This window comes from Nerophis ophidion, linkage group LG07, assembly GCF_033978795.1.
Source record: "Nerophis ophidion isolate RoL-2023_Sa linkage group LG07, RoL_Noph_v1.0, whole genome shotgun sequence".
Taxonomy (NCBI): Eukaryota; Metazoa; Chordata; class Actinopteri; order Syngnathiformes; family Syngnathidae; genus Nerophis; species Nerophis ophidion.
In genome coordinates, this window is record NC_084617.1 from 10,467,973 (window position 1) to 10,492,624 (window position 24,652).

A 24,652-nucleotide genomic window follows, 5' to 3' on the forward strand; every position below is an offset into this window, starting at 1 on the left:
TGGGCCTACGGAGGATGTCGTACTGGTTTGTGTTGTGGTTTGTGCAGCCCTTTGAGACACTAGTGATTTAGGGCTATATAAGTAAACATTGACTGATTGATAATATATATATATAGATTTATTTATTAAAGGTAAATTGAGCAAATTGGCCATTTCTGGCAATTTATTTAAGTGCGTATCAAACTGGTAGCCCTTCGCATTAATCAGTACCCAAGAAGTAGCTCTTGGTTTCAAAAAGTTTGGACACCCCTGCTATAGAGTGTTTCTAGCACCCCCTGGCGTTCACCGCTGGAAGCGCCGCGCGCTGGTGGAGGCGACGTGCATGCGCTGGCGCAACAGATCCCCCCGCGCATGCGCAGTGGATTGTTTTGACTGAAAATGCCGTCGGTTTCGAAAACGGCGGCCAATGCGTCTCCTCAAACCGAGAAACCTACACACTATACGTGAGTACAGCCGCCGCCGACCGGAGCGACAAAGCTCTGCCCGGCGAAGCGTCGCGTTTGCCGGCGCCTCCTTCCCGTCTTGTCCAAACTCTTTTTGTGTGTGCGCGCTGAAAAGATGGTTGCTTTGTAACATTGCATAGTCCCCCCCCCCCCACTCACACCCCCTCCAAAACAGTCGCTACGCCAGTCCTTTAACCTCCATTGACTAACCCGCCGTGAGTGGGATAAGTCAACAAAGCGTAAAATGTCGTTTGGGCTTCTTTTAAGCGTGGGGCCGTCAACTTTTCTCCGAGCTCGACGTTGACTTAAGCTAGCCCCGTCTGCTTGTAAATAGCTCGGCCTTATTTTGTGTTCCCTCTCGCTACGCGCTTTTATTGACGTACGCTCAAGTGTTCCCCGCTGGAGTTGCGTTCGAATCCTTGCGCACTTTCTCTGTGAATAGCGAGCGAACGCCGAGCGACCCAAAACACAACAGTCTTGTCTGGCGTCGCTGCTGGACTCTTTTATTCTTTATTATTCTTTTTTTTTTTTTTTTGTTAAATGGCGGTTGGCAAGCAACTTTCTGAAATGCAATCCAGACCGAGGTTGAACCCTACTCTATATTCCTTTTATTTAACCCATTCTTTTTTAAATACAAACCCCGTTTCCATATGAGTTGGGAAATTTTAAGATGTAAATATAAACGGAATAAAATGGTTTGCAAACATTTTCAACCCATATTCAGTTTAATATGCTACAAAGACAACATATTTAATGTTTGAACTGCAAATAATCATTAACTTTAGAATTTGATGCCAGCAACACGTGACAAAGAAGTTGGGAAAGGTGGCAATAAATACCGATAAAGTTGAGGAATGCTCATCAAACACTTATTTGGAACATCCCACAGGTGTGCAGGCTAATTGGGAACAGGTGGGTGCCATGATTGGGTATAAAAACAGCTTCCCAAAAAATGCTCAGTCTTTCACAAGAAAGGATGGGGCGAGGTACACCCCTTTGTCCACAACTGCGTGAGCAAATAGTCAAAACAGTTTAAGAACAATGTTTCTCAAAGTGCAATTGTAAGAAATTTAGGGATTTCAACATATATGGTCCATTACATCATCAAAAGGTTCAAAGAATCTGGAGAAATAACTCCACGTAAGCGGCATGGCCGGAAACCAACATTGAATGACCGTGACCTTCGATCCCTCAGACGGCACTGTATCAAAAACCGACATCAATCTCTAAAGGATATCACCACATGGGCTCAAGAACACTTCAGAAAACCACTGTGACTAAATCTTGCTACATCTGTAAGTGCAAGTTAAAGCTCTACTATACTTCTCAACAACACACAGAAACGCCGCCAGCTTCTCTAAGATGGACTGTTGCAAAGTGGAAAAGTGTTCTGTGGTCTGACAAGTCCACATTTCAAACTGTTTTTGGAAATATTCGACATTGTGTTATCCGGACCAAAGGGGAAGCGAACCGTCCAGACTGTTATCGACGCAGAGTTGAAAAGCCAGCATCTGTGATGGTATGGGGGTGCATTAGTGCCCAAAGCATGGGTAACTTACACATCTGTGAAGGCACCATTAATGCTGAAAGGTACATACAGGTTTTGGAACAACATACGCTGCCATCTAAGCGCCGTCTTTTTCATGGACGCCCCTGCTTATTTCAGCAAGACAATGCCAAGCCACATTCAGCATGTGTTACAACGGCGTGGCTTCGTAAAAAAAGAGTGCGGGTACTTTCCTGGCCCGCCTTCAGTCCAGACCTGTCTCCAATCGAAAATGTGTGGCGCATTATGAAGCGTAAAATACGACAGCGGAGATCCCGGACTGTTGAACGATTGAAGCTCTACATAAAACAAGAATGGGAAACCCGTAAGAACAGCGTGTCAGCTCAATGACATGTTTTATTGGGCTTCTGTAGATGTAGTAAATGACTGCAAGGCATACTTGGTCAACAGCCATACAGGTCACACTGAGGGTGGCCGTATAAACAACTTTAACACTGTTACAAATATGCGCCACACTGTGAACCCACACCAAACAAGAATGACACACATTTCGGGAGAACATCCGCACCGTAACACAACATAAACACAACAGAACAAATACCAAGAACCCCTTGCAGCACTAACTCTTCCGGGACACTACAATATACACCCCCTGCTACCCCCTACCCCTAAACCCCGCCCACCTCAACCTCCTTATGCTCTCTCAGAGAGAGCATGTCCTAAATTCCAAGCTGCTGTTTTGAGGCAGGTTAAAAAAAATAATGCACTTTGTGACATCAATAATAAATATGGCAGTGCCATGTTGGCCTTTTTTTTCCATAACTTGAGTTGATTTATTTTTGGAAAACTTTGTTACATTGTTTAATGCATCCAGCGGGGCATCACAACAAAATTAGGCATAATAATGTGTAATTCCACGACTGTATGTATCAGTATCAATCGATATCGGAATTGGTAATTAAGAGCTGGAGAATATTGGATATGGGCAAAAAAGCAATTATCGGACATCTCTAATTCAAACCATAACCCTGCATGCATCACTATAGCTCTTGTCTCGAAGTAGATGTACTATCACCACCTGTCACATCATGCCGTGACTTATTTGGAGTTTTTTTTTTAGTGTTTTCCTGTGTGTAGTGTTTTAGTTCTTGTCTTGCGCTCCTCTTTTGTTGTTGATTGTCATGTCATGTACAGATGTACTTTGTGGACGCCGTCTGCTGCTCCACACGCTGTAAGTCTTTGCTGTCGTCCAGCATTCCGTTTTTGTTGACTTTACAGCCAGTTAAGCTTTAGCTTCATTTTGCATAGCCATCCCTAAGCTTCAATGCATTTTCTTAGCGGCATTCGCATTTTGTTTGTTTTTGGTTAAAGCATTAGATGCCTTTTTACTTTCAAGCTGCCTCCCGATGTCATCTGCATATCGTGATCACGACAAACAATGTTACCGACATCTACACAGCAATTAGCTACCTGCTGCCACCGACTGATATGGAAGAGTATTACACGGTTACTGTGCCGAGCTCTAGACAGCACAGGCACTCAACAACGGCACATTTGCTGGTTATAATTACCGCTTTGCAAAAAATATTTTTAACCCAATAAACAGAAATTACATAATTTCCCATGGCACACCAAACAATATCTCATGGTACACTAGTGTGTCGCGGCACAGTGGTTGACAAACACTGACCTTTGTTTTCTAGGTGCAATCCTTAAATATATTTCACTAACTCATTTCCCTTTCTCTATTTGTTTTCCTACAATGTCCTATACTGTATATTTGATGACAAAAGTCACACAGCCCTGTATTTTGTTTCCCTATCAATGTCAATGAACTATTCAGATATGAATGTCCTAATCTCATTCTAGTAATAATATCTTCTTACTTCCTATTTTTATTCCTCCTCTTATTACACCTACTCTCCTTTGGACTTTGTAATACTCCCTACCTTTTGTTTCCTTATTCCATTTGTCTTGCCACTTTTTATTGTATTGTATTCTAATTAGAATAGAATAGAATGGACTTTATTGTCATTATATTGGCATCCATCCATCCATCCATCCATCCATCCATTTTCTACCGCTTATTCCCTTTCGGGGTCGCGGGGGGCGCTGGCGCCTATCTCAGCTACAATCGGGCGGAAGGCAGGGTACACCCTGGACAAGTCGCCACCTCATCGCAGGGCCAACACAGCATCCAACAAGATTAATTACCAATAATATATATCCATCCATCCATTATCTACCGCTTATTCCCTTTGGGGTCGCGGGGGGCGCTGGTGCCTATCTCAGCTACAATCAGGCGGAAGGCGGAGTACACCCTGGACAAGTTGCCACCTCATCAATATATTATTATTATTAATTATGAATTAATTATGTTCTTCACTGCTTCTTTACTGTGGTTTATATCCATATTTACTTCTGTTTTAGTGGTTGCTTGTTTTGTGTACCTTTCTGCTAATTCCAGAGCAATGTTAGCACACTTCCCGCTTGATTTATTCTGCAGATTGCCTGAACTATTCCATATACTAAATATTGTCTTGTTTCTAATGCAATGTTTTTTATGCTGGAGTCCGAGTACACAACTGTTTTTCCTGCTTTATTTTCCTCTTTCCAATCAACTGCCATATAAATTGTGACCAATTCCCCCGTTAAAACCGATAACTTGTCACTGATTCTTTTATTTAATACTATGTTTCCTTGTGAGAAAACTGCTGCAGCTCCTACTTTATTATTTATAGTTTTTGATGCATCTATATACATTATGATGTTGTCTTAAAACCTTTCCTCAGTCCATTGTTCTATCTGGTAACTATTTAAATTTATATTCTTTAATAATTGCATATTTACATTTGGGTTATCGTACATCCACGGTGGTATTGCGGGGATTGGTACTGTATATTGTCTAGATCCGGGGTGCCCATTACGTCGATCGCGATCGACTGGTCGATCTCGGAGGGTGTGTCAGTCGATCTCAAGCCAGGCATTAAAAAATATACATAAAAATGAGCAATCATCAATCATACCAAGACTTCACTTTCGTCAGTTGTTTGACATTCTCGGCACCCGAGGATCTTGTGAGATGACGCTGGCTGCTGCAAGCTCATATTTAAGAAAAAAATCACTAACAGGGCGGATGCAGAGAAACACATTTTATTTCTAGAGACTCCGTACATACTGTCAAAACTCTAAAGACCGACTGCACAGTTCCTGTCTTCACCATAAAAGACCTGTTTCATCCTGCCTGTGCTAACAAAATAAGAGTCTCAGAAAGCTAGCGTGCACAAGCTAGCAAGCTACGGAGTTTGATGCCAATGTATTTCTCCCCCGCCCTCAGCGACCGCTTTCTCACTTGCTTGCCCACCCGCACAGTCACTGACGTCACTCACCTGCTGCCAGACATTAAAGGGCCACACACATATGCTACTCTCATAACAAAGTGTTTAAAAACGAGTATGCAAGTTGGACAAATGAGATGCCAAATCCAACCACTTTCATGTGGTATTGGACAGAAAGGAGGACTTTTTTTTTCTTCCTTTTTGAAAATGCGGACGTTATCAGCACCACTGTCTAATTCCAATCAATGCGAGTCATCAGAATCAAATACACCAACTTATATTCTTGTCTTCATGAAAGAAAGGAATCTATGTGTGTTAAACATGCTTGTATTATCATTAAACACCATTAACTTGTTAACAAAAATGTCTCTTTCATAAATAAATAAATATAAATTATAAATAGTCCAACCGGTAGGAGGCCACGGGGAAGACCCAGGACACGTTGGGAAGACTATGTCTCCCGGCTGGCCTGGGAACGCCTCAGGATCCCCCGGGAAGAGCTAGACGAAGTGGCTGGGGAGAGGGAAGTCTGGGTTTCCCTGCTTAGGCTGTTGCCCCCGCGACCCGACCTCGGATAAGCGGAAGAAGATGGATGGATGGATGGATGGATGGAAATTATAAATAGGAATGAGGTAGATCTCCTCGACTTGGTCAATTGAAAAGTAGCTCACTTGCAGAAAAAGTGTGAGCGCCCCTGGTCTAGAGATTGTCCAATAATGGCTTTTTTGCTGATAACCAATGTTGTCCAATTCTTAATTACCGATTCCAATATCAACCGATACCGCTATATACAGTCGTGGAATTAACACATTATTATGCCTAATTTTGTTGTGATGCCCCCCGCTGGATGCATTAAACAATGTAACAAGGTTTTCCAAAATAAATCAACTCAAGTTATGGAAAAAATGCCAACATGGCACTGCCATATTTATTATTGAAGTCACAAAGTGCATTATTTTTTTTAACATACCTCAAAACAGCAGCTTTGAATTTGGGACATGCTATCCTTTAGAGAGCATGAGAAGGTTTAGGTGAGGGGGGGTAGCGGGGGGGTGTCTATTGTAGCATCCCAGAAGAGTTAGTGCTGCAAGGGGTTCTGGGTAATTGTTCTGTCGTGTTTATGTTGTGCTACGGTGCGGATGTTCTCCCGAAATCTGTTTGTCATTCTTGTTTGCTGTGGGTTCACAGTGTGGTGCATATTTGTAACAGTGTTAAAAGTTGTTTATACAGCCACCCTCAGTGTGACCTGTATGGCTGTTGACCAAGTATGCATTGCATTCACTTGTTTGTGGGAATGGGCCGGCACGCAAAGGCAGTGCCTTTAAGGTTTATCGGCGCTCTACACTCCTCCCTCTGGCCGTATACCACTCCGTACAGCGGCGTTTTAAAAAGTCATAAAATGTACTTTTTGAAACCGATACCGATAATTTCCGATATTACATTTGAAAGAATTTATCGGCCGATGATATCGGACTGCTGATATTATCGGACATCTCTAAAAAATTGTCAATTTGAGACTCTTTTATTTTTACGTTTTTGCTCGTTAAGAAAACATTTTAGCGTGTTTTTTTTTTTCCTTTCATTTCAGCTACTTGAAGGAGTTTAGGACGGAGCAGTGCCCGTTGTTCCTGCAGCACAAGTGCACGCAGCACAGACCGTTTACGTGTTTCCACTGGCACTTTCTCAACCAGAGGAGGCGGAGACCCATTAGGAGGAGAGACGGAACTTTTAACTACAGCCCCGACGTCTACTGCACCAAGTACGACGAGACCACCGGCATCTGTCCCGATGGAGACGAGTAAGTTGTTTTCATGCTGCGGTGTATCCTTCAAAACATCATTACCTCCACTAAAGTTTTAATTTAGATTTATAAGATTCTTAATTGATTAATCACGATTCCATTGAAGCTAAACTTAGATTTTGAAAATGCCTTCTATTAGGGCTAGGCGATATATCGAATATACTCGATATATAGCGGGTTTGTCTCTGTGCGATATAGAAAATGGCTATATCGTGATATTCGAGTAAACGTTCTCACGCAGTTGATTTTAGCTGCGGGCATTACATTCCAGGCTTTTATCACTCTTGTCTTTCCTTCTAACAGAGACGTAAAACAAGCGCACCTTCTTGCATACGTCACATACGTATACGCCCTCGCATGGGTAACGTTAGCTGTGGTGCGAGTGGGAATAATACGAGGGAAAGAAGATGCAAATCTGGTAACAAATGTAGGAAGAATTAATTCCCAAGAAAAACAGCAGGGGGTCCATCGTCTGGCGGTGGTTTGGCTTCAAGCGGGAAGATGTCGAACAGACAACCTTAATTTGTCAAGTGTGGGGCAAAAGTGTTGCTACAAAAAGTGGCATTACTGCTAATATGTAGCAAAAGCGTTGCTACAAAAAGTAGCATTACTGCTAATATGTAGCATAATTTGAAAAGTCACCCGCTAGAGTGCTTGAAACTGCGCATGTCAACACATCTCCGTTCGGTGCCACATCAACAAAATGCCGAGGCAAACATTTCCACATCAACACCGTATAAAAAAAAAGGGTCAACAACAGAAGGAGATAATGTCCGCAGGAAACTACCACATAGCGAAGGACATACACTATTTGATTTCCTATTATGCAGCTCTTTTTAATTTGACAGTTGTTGAAATATCTTGTGTGACATCATGCACAAAAGTGCACTTTATTTGTTTTAAACTATTGTAGTGGCGTTCTGTACAAAAAGTGCACTTTAATTTATTGTTGTTTTGATATTTAATCTTAGTGACATCATGCACAAAAGTGCACTTTATTTGTTTTAAACTATTGTAGTGGCGTTCTGTACAAAAAGTGCACTTTATTGTTTTTTTGATATGTCATCTTAGTGACATCATGCACAAAAGTGCACTTTATTTGTTGTAAACTATTGTAGTGGCGTTCTGTACAAAAAGTGCACTTTAATTTATTGTTGTTTTGATTTGTCATCTTGGTGACATCATGCACAAAAGTGCACTCATAGCTTATTTTAAAATCTTGATCTGATCGAAACCTAAGTTTTGTGTTAAATACATTATATTGTTTGTCATTAACACATGGTTTCATATCATTTGACAAGGCTGTAAACTAAGTAGGTTAAATATTTAAAAAAAATATCACTAAATCAATCAAAGTTTATTCAATATAGCCCTAAATCACAAGTGTCTCAAAGGGCTGCACAAGCCACAACAACATCCTTGGGTCAGATCCCACATCAGGGCAAGAAAAAACTCAACCCAATGGGATACAATGAGAAACCTTGGAGGGGACCACAGATGTTGGGACAAGTCAGCATCGTAGAGACGTCACCAACTGATGCACAGATGTGTGGTCCACCCCCGGGTCTCGACTATGAACAGCTAGCGCGTCACACAGGAGAGGGGGACAGAGCAGAAAAGAGACGGCAGATCAACTGATCTAAAAGGGGTTCTACTTAAAGGCAAGCGTATACAAATTAGTTTTAAGATGGATACATGGATTCCAGACACAGGGATGGGTGATATGGCAAAAAAAAACATCACAAATATTTTTTTATATTGTCTGATCACAATTATCACAATTTTTAATTTTTGTTTTAATTAAAGATGGATCGTTCTGTGCAGGATTACACCGAGCACCGAGAACTGTGTACAGTTTACAGACTTTTTAGACGGTATTTTCCACATGCTTTGCGGATTGTAAATACAATTGGGTGCAGTTTAACGGATACAGTGAAACAGAATGAAGCATATAAAATCTTGTTTTTCCAATTTACTGGTACTTACAAAGCCAGTTTTCTAAACGATGCTAAAGGGCTGGTCGTCCAGCGCAATCATTTCCATGATGAAATTCCCGATCACTTTAGCCCTCGGGCCGTTTCTAGCAAGCTTTTTGCACTTTTCAAACGCAGCTGTGTTGGGGCCTTTCTATCTAGAGCAGGGGTCTCAGACCGAGACATTATTTTGCGGCCCCCCACCTTAATATGAAAGTTAGTGCGGCCCGCAAGTTTTATATGAATTGCGCTTGACAGCATTGTGTTATTTGGGTCCAAAATGGCTCTTTCAACATTCTGGGTTGCCTACCCCTGCATCAGTGGAAAAGTGGCAAATGACTGAAAGCGACAGAGACGTTGCCATGGAGACGAGGGTTTTCTTACGTGCCTGGCTGCAGTCACACCGCGACACCTGTCCATCAGTAATAACAGTCCGCGATAACCTGGACCAATTCAAACCGTTATTTTTTTATTGTTTAATATGCATTGCCTCACACGATGAACACTACATATATTTCTATTGGACACCAGATAACACTCCGGGAGCTGTCACTTTTTTGGCGCTCGCTATCCAGGTACTTTTCCAGCTATTATCCGCCGACCGCCGTGTTGCTGTTGGAAGGAAATGAGGAACGACACACATTACGTAAACAAATATATTCCAGGACCCCAAACATGTCTTTTTCAAAGCCTGTAGTGAAGAGAAAGGTTAGTGATGAGCAAAGACAATTTCAGGAAAAGTGGGAGATGCAATATTTCTTTTTTGAGCACAGGGGCACCCCGGCGTGTTTTATTTGCACAGAGAAAGTTGCGGTGCACAAAGTATACAATTTGAAACGTCATTATACAACTAAACATGCTGAGGAGTATGCAAAAAAAAAAAAAATGAAGAAATCTTTTCTAGCGGCCCAGCCTCACCCAGACTCTGCATCCAGTGGCCCCCAGGTAAATTGGGTTTGAGAACCCTAACCTAGAGCAATTGCGAGCGATGCTGGCGTTTTAGGTCGCCGACATGAATTGGGGGGGGTGTTTATATTAGCATCCCGGAAGAGTTACTGCTGCAAGACATCTGAGGTCCTCTCCAAGGTTTCTCATAGTCAGCATTGTCACTGGTGTCCCACTGGATGTGAATTCTCCCTGCCCACTGGGTGTGAGTTTTCCTTGCCCTTTTGCGGGTTCTTCCGAGGATGTTGTGGTCGTAATGATTTGTGTAGTCCTTTGAGACATTTGTGATTTGGGGCTATATAAATAAACATTGATTGACATTGATTGATTGATTAACGTGGACCCCGACTTAAACAAGTTGAAAAACTTATTCGGGTGTTACCATTTAGTGGTCAATTGTACGGAATATTTACTGTACTGTGCAATCTACTAATAAAAGTTTCAATCAATCAATCAAGACAAGGTTTAAAGCGTTGACGCGCAATGTTTTTTCCCCATCTTGAGGATTGTTCGAAAAAAGCACGCAAAATGTATTCCTTTGCAACAGTGAAATAGTTCCACACGATAGACGCCATGTTTGTTTCCAGTGAGCTCAGGGGAATTTTCCGACCGATTTACAGCAAGGGAAGTAGAAGAAAAGCACGGGTAATCTAATCTCATTGAAATGTTTCTGCTGCTCACAGTGGCCTTGCTTAGCCCATTCCACTTGATCATATTCATAACATGAAACTTAGAATACAAAGTTCTTCTCTTCGCTGCTTTTTTTTTTGAGTCAACGATTTGAAAAAGGGGCGTCACGGTGGGAGAGGGGATAGTGCGTCTGCCTCTCAATACAAAGGTCCTGCAGTCCTGGGTTCAATCCCAGGCTAGGGGGTCTTTCTGTGTGGAGTTTGTATGTTCTCCCCGTGAATGCGCGGCTTCCTCCCACCTCCAAAGACATGCACCTGGGGATAGGTTGATTGGCAACACTAAATTGGCAAAATTGTGTGAATGTTGTGTTTCTATCTGTGTTGGCCTTGCGATGAGCTGGCGACTTGTCCAGGGTGTACGCCGCCTTCCGCCCGATTGTAGCTGAGATAGGCGCCAGCGCCCCCCGCCACCCCAAAAGGGAATAAGCTGTAGAAAATGGATGGGATGGATGCATTTGAAAAAGAGGTGATGGATAATGAACAACTGCAGCTATTTTTATATGACTCTACCTGTTGCCGTGGCAACTGTTGCAACTGAGGGTACAGGGAAGAAAGGATGCAAAGCGCGAGGAATTTTTTTTGTGTTGAAATTTGTCTTGTGATGTATTATTTCTCGGGCTAACCAGCTAAATAGTTCCCTGTTTTGTGCTTCCTCCACCTCCCCTTAGTTGTCCTTATTTACACCGCACCACGGGCGACACGGAGCGCAAATACCACCTCCGCTATTACAAGACGGGGACTTGCATCCACGAGACGGACGCCCGGGGTCACTGCGTGAAGAACGGCCTCCACTGTGCATTCGCTCACGGCCCGATTGATCTCCGGCCTCCCGTGTATGATAGCAGGTGATACTAGTGATTGTGCTTAAGCATTCCACTCACAAGACATTTCACGTTGTAAGCATCGGCTGTTGTTAAAGCACTGATTAAAAACATATATTTTTATTTAGAAAAAATATAAAATAATGTTTTCAATCATCATATTTTTAATTTAAGGCATAATGTAAAACAATATATATTTAATTAGAGTCACTTCCACTGAATATTTAAATTATGTTTAAATTGTGCCTTTCTGTGCTCATACACATCAATGAAGTGAAGTGAATTATATTTATATAGCGCTTTTTCTCTAGTGACTCAAAGTGCTTTACATAGTGAAACCCAATATCTAAGTTACATTCAAACCAGTGTGGGTGGCACTGGGAGCAGGTGGGTAAAGTGTCTTGCCCAAGGACACAACGGCAGTGACTAGGATGGCAGAAGCGGAAATCGAACCTGCAACCCTCAAGTTGCTGGCACGGCCACTCGACCAACCGAGCTAAACCGCCCGGTATCCAGGCGATATTTTACTGGATTATTAAAATAATCCAGTAAGAAAAGTTGAACTGTAATGTTAGACACCCTATTAAAGTATTACAATTTAAAACGTATTTAAAATGAAATTTAATTGTTAAAAAAAGTAACTAAATGAGGTCGTTTACTCTACCTGACGCTGTCATTTTGGGCAGTAACCTGAGATAGTCACATGGCTTTCACATGACAACCACTCCCAAATGTTCCCTATGGTGATTAAGAGTTATTCAACTAAGTAGGATTAAATAAGCTCTGCTTCTTCCTACTCCTTTTCGAACATGTTGAAAAGAGAAACTGGAAATTGTGATGTATCTTGTTGTATGCTTGCATGTTCGAAATAAACTCAAACTCAAATTAAGCTATTTGAAAGATGTTTTTTTTAATGGATTATTTCAAGTTAAAACAAAGCTAGAAGAAGATCTCACTGCTGTACCAGTGATGACATCCAACAAAAAGTTGCATCACATTTATGTTAAAAATACAATAAAAACAATCAGAAGACATAAAGTGGAGTAAAAATCAGATGTGCTACTTTCACTTTGACATGCTCGCTAGATTTGTGTCACTCAGCACTTTGGTTTTGTGGCAAACAGAGCGACTTAAACATGAGAAAATATTGAAAGGCATGATGGTAGAGAAAATTGCACTAAACTGAACACGTAATTAAGACATTTAAAAATGTAACCTGACTAGATAAATCTTTCTAACTGCTCCTGACATTCAAACACTGACCACACAAAAATTAAATGTTTAATAAAAAAAGAACATTATTTAGATTTTTTTACATTTTCATTCATTTTTGTAATTTGCATTTATATAAAAGTAAAACAAATAACATATATTTAATTTGAATCGGTTCCACTTTGTGAATTAGTTGATGTTTCAATTGTGTCTTGTGTGCTCATCAACATAAATATTAAATGTTTATTAATTCAAAAAAAGAAAATATTTTTATTTTTCTATTCTTATTTAATTTTTTTAATTTGCATTTATATAAATGTTTGAAAAAACTTTTAATTTGAAGTTGTTCCATTCATTTAGTTATTTAAATTCTGATTCAGTTGTGTTTTTGTGTTCATCCACATAAATATTAAATGTTTAAGTTAAACAAGTATTTTTTTCACAAATTAAATGTTTTATTTTTTTTTAAATATAATGTAAAAAAATATTTAATTTGAATCTGTTCAACTTAGTTGATTATTTTAATTTCCCTTAAATTGCTCCTTTGTGTGTTCATCCTCATAAATATTGTTTGATTAAGAAAATATGTATCTTTATAATTTTGTACAATATATATATATTTAGTAATTTTTATTTTTAAAAATCTTTAAGGCATGATATACAAAAATAAATCTGTTTATATTTAACATTTATATATATATTTTTATACATTTAATTAATTATACATTGAAAATAATGATTTGTATTTAGTTTTTATGCTTGTCTTTGTCTAATGTAATGATACAAGGATGTGTGACAATAGAGAGATCCAAGCACAAGAGGCTCTCCATAACGGACAGCTGGGCTCCGGTGAAGGTATTCCTGACCTCCAGCCCGGCGTGTTAGCCAGCCAAGCCATGATCGAGAAAACCCTGACCGAAGACCCCAGGTGGCAAGGTAAAAAAACCACACAACCACTCTCCCAATTTGCTCATTTCAACCTGTTTTTGTTGTATAAGAAAACAACATGAGACTTTTTTTTCCCTCTCTGCAGACACAAACTTTGTTTTAGCTAACTATAAGACCGAGCAGTGCACCAAGCCGCCCAGACTTTGCCGACAGGGCTACGCTTGTCCGCACTACCACAACAGCCGAGACCGCAGACGCAATCCACGAAAGCACAAGTACAGGTAAGCCTTAATCTTAAAAACAAAACTCTTATTAGTGTTAATTATTAAATATATAAATATAAATACTGCCAAACGATTTACTTTTAAAAGCATATTATCACAGGATTGCTTTCATGTCTCCAAAAGTCTCTTCATTAGGTATGTGTCTTGTTACTTAATAAATAGATAGTACTTTATTGATTCCTTCAGGAGAGATCCTTCAGGAAAATTATCCACTACAACTATGGGAAATACTATACTTTGACTCTCACAAAGTGCATTATTTTTTTTAAACATGCCTCAAAATAACAGCTACAAAAACAATGAAAGCGCACAGTTTCAGTCCGGAGTATACTAGAGCATACTTGCCAACCTTGAGACCTCCAAATTCGGGAGATGAGTGAGGTTTGAAGGGGGGGGTGGTCGTATTTATTGTATATTGTAGCGTCCCGGCAAGGGGTTCTGGGTATTTGTTCTGTTGTGTTTATGTTGTGTTACGGTGCGGATGTTCTCTCGAAATGTGTTTGTCATTCTTGTTTGGTGTGGGTTCTAGGTGTGGCGCATATTTGTAACAGTGTTAAAGTTGTTTATACGGCTACCCTCAGTGTGACCTGTATGGCTGTTGACCGAGTATGACTTGCATTCACTGGTGTGTGTGTGTAAAAGCTGCATATATTATGCGACTGGGCCGGCACGCTGTTTGTATGGAGAGAAAACGGACCCCCCAAAATTGTTGACCGGGTGGAAATCGGGAGAAATTCAGGAGAATGGTTGCCCAGGGAGATTTTCGGGAGGGGCACTGAAATTCGGGAGTCTCCCGGGAAATTCGGGAGGGTTGGCAAGTATGCCCTACGTCTGTGTTTTACTGGATTTCTACCGCTCCGTACAGCAGCGTTTTAAAAAGTCATTAATTTTACTTTTTGAAACCGATACCGATAATTTTCAATATTACATTTTAGAGCATTTATCGGCCGATAATATTATCGGACATCTCTTAAAATAACGTATTGTGGCCTTGATGCTGTGGTGAGAATTTGATATACCGTATTTTCCGCACTTTAAGGCGCACCGGATTATAAGACACACCTTCAATTAATTGCCTATTTTAATATTTTGTTCATATATAAGGCGCACCGCATTATAAGGCGCATAGAATACATGCTACAGTAGAGGCTGGGGTTACGTTATGCATCCATTAGATGGAGCTGCGCTAAAGGGAATGTCAACAAAACAGTCAGATAGATCAGTCAAACTTTATTAATAGATTACAAACCAGCATTCTGACAACTCTGTTTACTCCCAAAATGAATAAACAGCTGTTTTATTACTTTCCCCGATTCAATAAACACGTAAAAAACTGTCTGATACTGTTACGGTAAATCAAACGTTAGTGCAATCACAATATAGTAACACTCGAAATAGTGCAAAGCGATAATATGTCAATAACTCAACGTTGCTCAAACGATAATGTCACACAACACATAAAATGAACATGTAAAGCTCACTTTATTAAGTTATTCCTCATCCACGGACCCCTCAAATTCTTCTTCTTCAGTGTTCGAATCAAACAGTAGAGCGAATACGGCATCCAAAATGCCTGGCTCCGTCTCGTCAAAGTCAATCAATCAATGTTTACTTATACAACCCTAAATCACTAGTGTCTCAAAGGGCTGCACAAACCACTACGACATCCTCGGTAGGCCCACATAAGGGCACGGAAAACTCACACCCAGTGGGACATCGGTGACAATGATGACTATGAGAACCTTGGAGAGGAGGAAAGCAATGGATGTCGAGCGGGTCCAACATGATACTGTGAAAGTTCAATCCATAATGGATCCAACACAGTCGCGAGAGTCCAGTCCAAAGCGGATCCAACACAGCAGCGAGAGTCCCGTTCACAGCGGAGCCAGCAGGAAACCATCCCAAGCGGAGGCGGATCAGCAGCGCAGAGATGTCCCCAGCCGATACACAGGCAAGCAGTACATGGCCACCGGATCGGACCGGACCCCCGCCACAAGGGAGAGTGGGACATAGAAGAAAAAGAAAAGAAACGGCAGATCAACTGGTCTAAAAAGGGAGTCTATTTAAAGGCTAGAGTATACAAATGAGTTTTAAGGTGAGACTTAAATGCTTCTACTGAGGTGGCATCTGGAACTGTTACCGAGAGGGCATTCCAGAGTACTGGAGCCCGAACGGAAAACGCTCTATAGCCCGCAGACTTTTTTTGGGCTTTGGGAATCACTAACAAGCCGGAGTCCTTTGAACGCAGATTTCTTGCCGGGACATATGGTGCAATACAATCGGCAAGATAGGATGGAGCTAGACCGTGTAGTATTTTATACGTAAGTAGTAAAACCTTAAAGTCACATCTTAAGTGCACAGGAAGCCAGTGCAGGTGAGCCCGTACAGGCGTAATGTGATCAAACTTTCTTGTTCTTGTCAAAAGTCTTAGCAGCCGCATTTTGTACCAACTGTAATCTTTTAATGCTAGATATGGGGAGACCCGAAAATAATACGTTACAGTAGTCGAGGCGAGACGTAACAAACGTTTAATCGTCATTAAACGAGTCAGCGTCGCTGCTGTTAATATTAAAATATTTCGCTGCTGCTCTATTCTCGTCTTCTACTGTGTGACTGATCGCCTTGAGTTAAAACTCGGCACGCCTCCCGCAGTCATATATCCCAGGATGCACTGCGCGCTTTTTCTTCTACGAGGGAAAATAAGGTAGGCTGCTGCAAGACCTCTTGTGGCATGTTTAATTCAGACACTGAAGAAGAAAGATTCGTGGATGAGGAATAACTTAATAAAGTGAGTTTTACATGTTTATTTTGTGTGTTGCGTTGTGTGATTATTAACGTTTGAGCAACGTTGTGTTATTGATATATTGTTATTGCTTTGCACTATTTCGAGACGTCGTTAATGGAGTCAGTGTCGCTGCTGTCGTCTAGCAGTTCAGTGACAATTCCTGCTTTCCTGAAATCATCTCTCTCAATAAGAGCCATTTTGGAGTCTTTACATTCAAACACACAAATGGAAATGAAATGGCAAAGACAGGCGCAGTCATCTATCCCAGGGGTTCCCAAAGTGGGCGGTACCGCCCCCCTGGGGGCAGTGGAAAGATCTGGGGGGGCGGTGAGGAAGAAGGGGGCGGTAGGGGGCGGCAGTCCGAAGTCGAAGTCAGAAGTTCGAACGTTTGTTTGACGATTTGTACACAACACGTGCAGCAGGATGAGTCAGTGGACGACGCATCAGGGTTCGGTTACCACACGCCAACATCATATTTAGTAGAACGGGGCTTCAGTGCAGTCGCATTGCTTCTTTCCAAGCAAAGAAACCGACTGAAAATTACTAACCGCGGGGATCTACGACTTCTTCTTAGTGAGTTCCAGCCTGATGTTGAGAAGCTTATGTCCCTGCACCAAGCACATCCATCCCATTAATATTAAGTGTGAGACAATGAAGGTTACTGGTGGAATGTTTATTTACCATTCTATGTTGCTGAAACAGTTAAAACTGGTAAAAAATAAATTGGTTTACTTAATTGGGTTTTATTTGTGAAATACACATTTGTGTTTAACCTTTCTCTTTTCAAATTGCAGCATACAAAATATCAAGAAAGAGGTGTTTGTTTCCATATGTGTCTGTGGGGGGGGGGGGTGCTAGGAATTCACTGGGGAGCCAAGGGGGCGCCAGCCTGCAAAAGTTTGGGAACCATTGATCTATCCCAGCATGCTTCTTCTCCTACGGGGGAAAATGAAATCGGCGGCTGCTTACCGTAGTTGTGAGACCTGCTGTGGCTCAATATTGTACCATATATAGGGACGGTGTGGCGCAGTGGGAGAGTGGCCGTGCGCAACCCGAGGGTCACTGGTTCAAATCCCACCCAGAACCAACCTCGTCACGTCCGTTGTGTCCTGAGCAAGACACTTTACCCTTGCTCCTGATGGGTGCTGGTTGGCGCCTTGCATGGCAGCTCCCTCCATCAGTGTGTGAATGTGTGTGTGAATGGGTAAATGTGGAAGTAGTGTCAAAGCGCTTTGAGTACCTTGAAGGTAGAAAAGCGCTATACAAGTACAACCCATTTATCATTTATTTTATATAAGGCGCCCCGGATTATAAGGTGCACTGTCAGCTTTTGAGAAAATGTTAGGTTTTTAGGTGCGCCTTATAGTGCGGAAAATACGGTAGTTGCATTCCGAGCAAACTGGTAACACCAAATGTCTTTGTAACGATCCAACACAATTATAGGAATGTATGGGAAACAATGGCTTCTCGCCAATTCTCGCCTGCTTCCATTTAACGTGCCGTCCTCTTAGGTTTAGCTAAATAAATGCTGAATTAAAAATACAGAATTTGTTTGGGAAAGATGCTGTACAAGCATGAGCGTGTTGATAGCGACCTTTGACGAATGTGTAACTGTTGTAACAGGTCAACTCCGTGTCCCAACGTGAAGCACGGCGACGAATGGGGCGAGCCCTCCAAGTGCGACAGTGGCGACACATGCCAGTATTGTCACTCGCGCACGGAGCAGCAGTTCCATCCAGAGGTGTGCATCTTTTTTCCTTTTTTTGTATTTAAAGCAACTTTCAAATCTGAATGTATTATATATCTTATTTCATCCTCCAAGATCTATAAGTCCACAAAATGCAACGACATGCGGCAAACAGGCTACTGCCCCAGAGGGCCCTTTTGTGCGTTTGCGCACGTAGAAAGTGAGTCCTTCCGGTTCATTCCACCTGTTACCCAGGCAGCTCGCAGGTCTTGAACCAGACTGAATGTTTACCCTCAGGGATACCGCCCAGCGAGGAAACCATGAACTCGTTACTGACAGTGATACAATCCAGCTCGCAGCCCCTGGTCGGCTCTCAGCACTATCCCGAGTGTCCGGTGGGCGAGTGGGCGAGTGGATGCTCCAACAGCAGCAATGGCCAAGTGGTGAGTGTATGTATGCTCTACATCAGGGGTCTCAAACTCAATTTACCTGGTGGCCAGAAGACACAGAGTCTTGGTGAGGTTGGGCCGCAAAAAAAGATTTCTTAAAAAAAATGTTGCATACTCCTCAGCATGTCTAGTTGTATAATGATGAATATCCATCCATCCATTTTCTACCGCTTATTCCCTTTTGGGGTCGCGGGGGGCGCTGGCGCCTATCTCAGCTACAATCGGGCGGAAGGCGGGGTAAACCCTGGACAAGTCGCCACCTCATCGCAGGGCCAACACAGATAGACAGACAACATTCACACTCACACACTAGGGCCAATTTAGTGTTGCATGTCTTTGGAGGTGGGAGGAAGCCGGAGTACCCGGAGGGAACCCACGCATTCACGGGGAGAACATGCAAACTCCACACAGAAAGATCCCGAGCCTGGACTTGAACCCAGGACTGCAGGAACTTCGTATTGTGAGGCAAACGCACTAACCCCTCTTCCACCGTGAAGCCTAATGATGAATAATAATAATTAATTAAATAATAATAATAATTTCAAATTGTATTCCTTATGCAGCGCAACTTTCTTTGTGCAAATAAGATACGTCGGGGTGCCCCTGTGCTCAACAAAGAAATATTGCATTTCCCACTTTTCCTGGAATATTCTGTGCACATCACTTAGCCTCCTCTTCACTGCAGGCTTTGAAAAATACATCTTTGGGGTTGTGGAATATATTTGTATTTAGCCGACGCACGGAGAATAATGTTATTTCCGCGATGTGTGTCGTTCCGCTTTTCCTCCCTACAGCAACACAGCGGTCGGCGGATAATAGCCGGAAAAGCACCTGGATAGCGAGCGCAAAAAAATGACGGCTCCCGCAATGTTATCCGGCGTCATATAGAGATATATGTAGTGTTCATCGTGTGAGGCAATGCAAATTAAACAAAAAACAAACAAATAACGGTTTGAATTGGTCCAGGTTATCGGGGACTGTTATTACTGACGGACAGGTGTTGCAGTGTGACTGCAGCCATGCATGTAAGAAAACCCTCGTCTCCATGGCAACGTCTCTGTTGCTTTCACTCATGTGCCGCTTTTCCACTAACGCAAGGGTAGGCAACCCAGAACGTTGAAATAGCCATTTTGGACCCAAATAACACAACACTGTCAAGCGCCATTCATATAAAACTTTCTGGCCGCACCAACATTGAACTTTCACATTAAGTTGGGGGCTGCAATTGGTCTGAGACCCCTGCTCTACATCTTAGCATGCTTCTGGTATTGTTTGCTTTGGTGTGTTTGAAGTCTGAAAATAGTTGTTATTGTTTTGAAAAGTCTTTATATCTTGTTCCACACGAGAACATGCATGTGAGGATCAGATAACCACATTCACGCTTCACACACACACCATTATGCTTTTTCATCACATGGCACTATTATAAATAAATGATAAATGGGTTGTACTTGTATAGCGCTTTTCTACCTTCAAGGTACTCAAAGCGCTTTGACACTACTTCCACATTTACCCATTCACACACACATTCACACACTGATGGAGGGAGCTGCCATGCAAGGCGCTAACCAGCACCCATGAGGAGCAAGGATAAAGTGTCTTGCTCAGGACACAACGGACGTGACGAGGTTGGTACTAGGCGGGGATTGAACCAGGGACCCTCGGGTTGCGCACGGCCACTGCGCCACGCCGTCCCTGTTCCTGTTGTATCGTGTTGCAAAAGTTATTTGAGATCGGTAGGTCGTGAGTTCAAATCCCGGCCAAGTCATACCAAAGACTATAAAAATGGGACCCATTACCTCCCTGCTTGGCACTCAGCATTAAGGGTTGGAATTGGGGGTTAAAACACCATAAATGATTCCCGGGCGCGGCAATGCTGCTGCCCACTGCTCCCCTCCCCTCCCAGGGTGTGATCAAGGGTGATGGGTCAAATGCAGAGAATAATTTCGCCACATTTAGTATGTGTGTGACAATCATTGGTACTTTGGGGCGGCATAGCTCGGTTGGTAGAGTGGCCGTGCCAGCAACTTGAGGGTTGCAGGTTCGATTCCCGCTTGTGCCATCCTAGTTACTGCCGTTGTGTCCTTGAGCAAGACACTTTACCCACCTGCTCCCAGTGCCACCCACACTGGTTTAAATGTAACTTAGATATTGGGTGTCACTATGTAAAGCGCTTTGAGTCACTTGAGAAAAGCGCTATATAAATATAATTCACTTCACTTCACAACTTTATTTACAAAAGAACATATAGGTCGCAACATTAGGTACACATGCACTAGGGATGTAACAAACGGTAATAATGATAACCACGGTAAAATTCCCGATGCCGAGTAATACCGTTTAAAATAAAAAAAATTATTGAAAAACCGTGATTGATAACTGCACTCTGATAAACTTACTAACCGACTGGCGCCAGCTCACGAGCTTAAAGGGGAACTGCACTTTTTTGGTATTTTACCTGTTGCTCACAATCATTATGAAAGACATGATGGCAGATGGATTTTTTTTTTAATGCATTCTGAATATTAAATGAACGCAAATGTAAGCTGAGCCAAGGGCGGCACCCCGTGTAAAAGGTTGGAAAACGTGGACGTGGGGCGAGGAGGCTGAGTTAAAAAAAAAAACAGATTCCGGTCTAGGCTCCTAAGGAGTAGGGCTTAGTTTGGGGCCAGGAAAAAAACTTCTTAGCCACAACAAGCACATCCAGGTTATGCCACAGAAACCACGAGACCACTGCCCTTCTATGCCACATCAATTTGGAATTCACTCCCAACAGGTGAATCTCTATCCTCTTTTAAAACCGCACTAAAAGAACACCTCCGGGCAACTTCAACCCTAAACTAACACCGTCCCCCCTCCACATCCCACCTCCCCGGATTATAAATAATCAAATGTATATACTTGTTCTTATGCTTTCTGATCTCTCTATGTCCACTACTTACTGTACACATCCTACGAAGTCAGAACTACACTGTTTCAATGTCAATTTCTCAGATGATATAATTGTTGATGACTGAAGTGCTCAGTGTTTCCCACAGGTCAGGCATCTATTTGTGGTGGTGTGGTCGGCCGCCGGGGGGGGGGGGGCGGCGGCGATGACCAAGAAGAACGCGGAGGTGGAATATAATTACAACACTTTATGTACATATTTATATACATATTTATATAATATTAACATATTTATATAATATGTTACTACAAGCTCCATTCACAGACAGAGTCCTATTGCTTTTATGAGCGGTCGAGCGAGTCAAAAGCCGGAAAAAAAATAAAATTATAAAAAAAATAAAATACAATTTTTTTATTTTTTTTGTGGTGGCTGTAATTCTTTCGTGGCGGGCCGCCACAAATAAATGAATGTGTGGGAAACCCTGAGTGCTGTTATCAACCACACCTACCCCACCATCCCACCTCCCCGGATTCTAAATAATGTAAATAATTCAATGTATATACTCTGATGATTAATTTGTGTGATGACTGTATTATCGACTATTGTATCGATCCGTTGTGGTGAAGAAGGAGCTGAGCCGGAAGGCAAAGCTCTCAATTTACCGGTCGATCTACGTTCCCATCCTCACCTATGGTCATGAGCTTTGGGTCATGACCGAAAGGATAAGATCACGGGTACAAGCGGCCGAAATGAGTTTCCTCTGCCGTGTGGCGGGTCTCTCCCTTAGAGATAGGGTGAGAAGCTCTACCTTCCGGGAGGAACTCAAAGTAAAGCCGCTGCTGCTCCACATCGAGAGGAGCCAGATGAGGTGGTTCGGGCATCTGGTCAGGATGCCACCCGAACGCCTCCCTAGGGAGGTGTTTAGGGCACATCCAACCGGTAGGAGGCCACGGGGAAGACCCAGGACACGTTGGGAAGACTATGTCTCCCGGCTGGCCTGGGAACGCCTCGGGATCCCTCGGGAAGAGCTGGACGAAGTGGCTGGGGAGAGGGAAGTCTGGGCTTCCCTGCTTAGGCTGCTGCCCCCGCAACCCGACCTCGGATAAGCGGAAGATGATGGATGGATGGACTGTATTATGCTGATAGTATATATTTGTACCATGAATTGATTATCGTGGAGCTCGTCTTAAACAAGTTGAAAAACTTATTCGGGTGTTACCATTTAGTGGTCAATTGTACTGTACTGTGCAATCTACTAATAAAAGTTTTAATCAATCAATCAATCAATCAACATGGCGCTGCCCAATCCATCCGTCGTACCTCTCGGGGTTAAGCAGTGGCAAAATGTGGGGTGGAGGCGTGTGTGTATGTCTGTTTGTATATGTAACTTATTTTCGGTTTTCACTTTTTTACAAAATGAAAAGTATCAAAATGGCATCTCATAATAATTTTTCAGTCCGTGGCTCTCAGTGGACAAAATTTGGACACCCTCGCTGTAGTGTGTTAGTAGCCAATTTTAAACTTCAAAATAATAACACGCGCTCTCTGTTCCCCGTGTGTCTAGACACAGAACACTGTTTTCTCTGCAGTGAACACTCTAGCCTCCAGCTTCACCTCCAGCATCACGTCCAGCCTGGCCTCCAGCATTGGCTCGGACAGTTCCTCCCCCACCACCTTGTCCACCATGAACGCCAAGGCCACGCCCTTCTACCCAGGGAGCAACACCGTGGAGTCGGTCATAGGTGGGTCAAAACACCAGCGCCCTCTCTGCACTTTTTTTTGCTGCAAATCTTGCTTAAATGTCTTTTTTTTTTCTCTCCCTCAGGATCCGCTTTGGACCTCAACTTTTGCGATATTAACGTGGCATCTCTCGATAAGGAGCTAGAAGAACAAGACAACCACGTCGCACTGGAAAGTAAGAGAAATTACAGATTAAGACATAAAATATCACTGCAATTCGTTTTTGCTACGGTTGAGCTGGAAACATTGTCATGTGCGCGTTACAGTTTTATGATTATTCAGAAATATATTTTCTGACTAGTGATGTCATCCAAATCTGCATTCTGCCGTGCAGTGATGACATATTTTTAAATCATCTTCTAGGGCAGGGGTAGGTAACCTACGGCTCGCGAGCTAGATGTGGCTCTTTTCATGACTGCATCTGGCTCTCGGATAAATCTGAGCTGACATTGCTTGAACACGATAAGTAATAAATAATTCCACTTGTAATCCCAGTGTTGAAAATAACGTTCAAAATATAAAACATTCTCATGCATTTTTCTACCGCAGCTGTTCAAGAAGTTGCGTTTATGGTAAGAAGTTATTTATTTATTATTGTTTATCGTGGGGCTTGCCCTCCTGGGGGTTCTTCAGACCACCAAGCACCGGCATGAGAGCCTGTTTCAGGGTTACAATATTGTTTTATTTTTCAATAAGTCTCTCAGTTGCTTTCCAGCAATTGTCTTTTTCTCTTTCGTTCTGGCTCCAGCTCCAACCCCGTCTCTTCTCCTGGCTGCTGCTTAGGTGATTAGATAACAAGGCCCAGGTGGGTTATAGACGCACCTGTCGCTGATTTCCAGGCCGGTCCTGGCAACACCCCGCTTCGCTGCAGGCCCGCAGGCCACGCCCCCTTAACAGTTAGCTTCAGAGTACCAATGTTATTACAAAAAATAAGATACCTATTATTATACTCTAGAAATGTTGGTCTTACTTAAAAATGCACATGTTTAGTTGTGTTCAGTGTTGAAAAAAATGCTCCTACGGAAATACATTTTAAAATATTTGACTTCTTGGCTCTCTCAGTCAAAAAGGTTCCCGACCCCTGTTCTAGGGATAGGTTGATTGGCAACACTAAATTGGCCCCAGTGTGTGAGTGTGAATGTTGTCTGTATCTCTGTTGGCCCTGCGATGAGGTGGCGACTTGTCCAGGGTGTAACTCGC

The 24,652-nt window shown here is 42.5% G+C and overlaps 1 protein-coding gene across 1 annotated transcript in view; it reads left to right on the top strand.

The window, feature by feature from the left end:
- Positions 1-317: 317 nt before the first annotated feature.
- The window catches only part of unkl (unk like zinc finger), a 32,342-nt gene continuing 8,007 nt past the window's right edge, over positions 318-24,652 (top strand). Inside the window, exons 1-10 of the mRNA XM_061905323.1 lie at positions 318-443; positions 6,877-7,086; positions 11,365-11,541; positions 13,532-13,665; positions 13,763-13,898; positions 18,310-18,427; positions 18,509-18,593; positions 18,671-18,816; positions 23,277-23,454; positions 23,538-23,627. Of these exons, the coding sequence (XP_061761307.1) occupies positions 379-443; positions 6,877-7,086; positions 11,365-11,541; positions 13,532-13,665; positions 13,763-13,898; positions 18,310-18,427; positions 18,509-18,593; positions 18,671-18,816; positions 23,277-23,454; positions 23,538-23,627 (1,339 nt within the window). The 5' untranslated portion in view covers positions 318-378. The remainder of the gene's footprint in view (positions 444-6,876; positions 7,087-11,364; positions 11,542-13,531; positions 13,666-13,762; positions 13,899-18,309; positions 18,428-18,508; positions 18,594-18,670; positions 18,817-23,276; positions 23,455-23,537; positions 23,628-24,652) is intronic.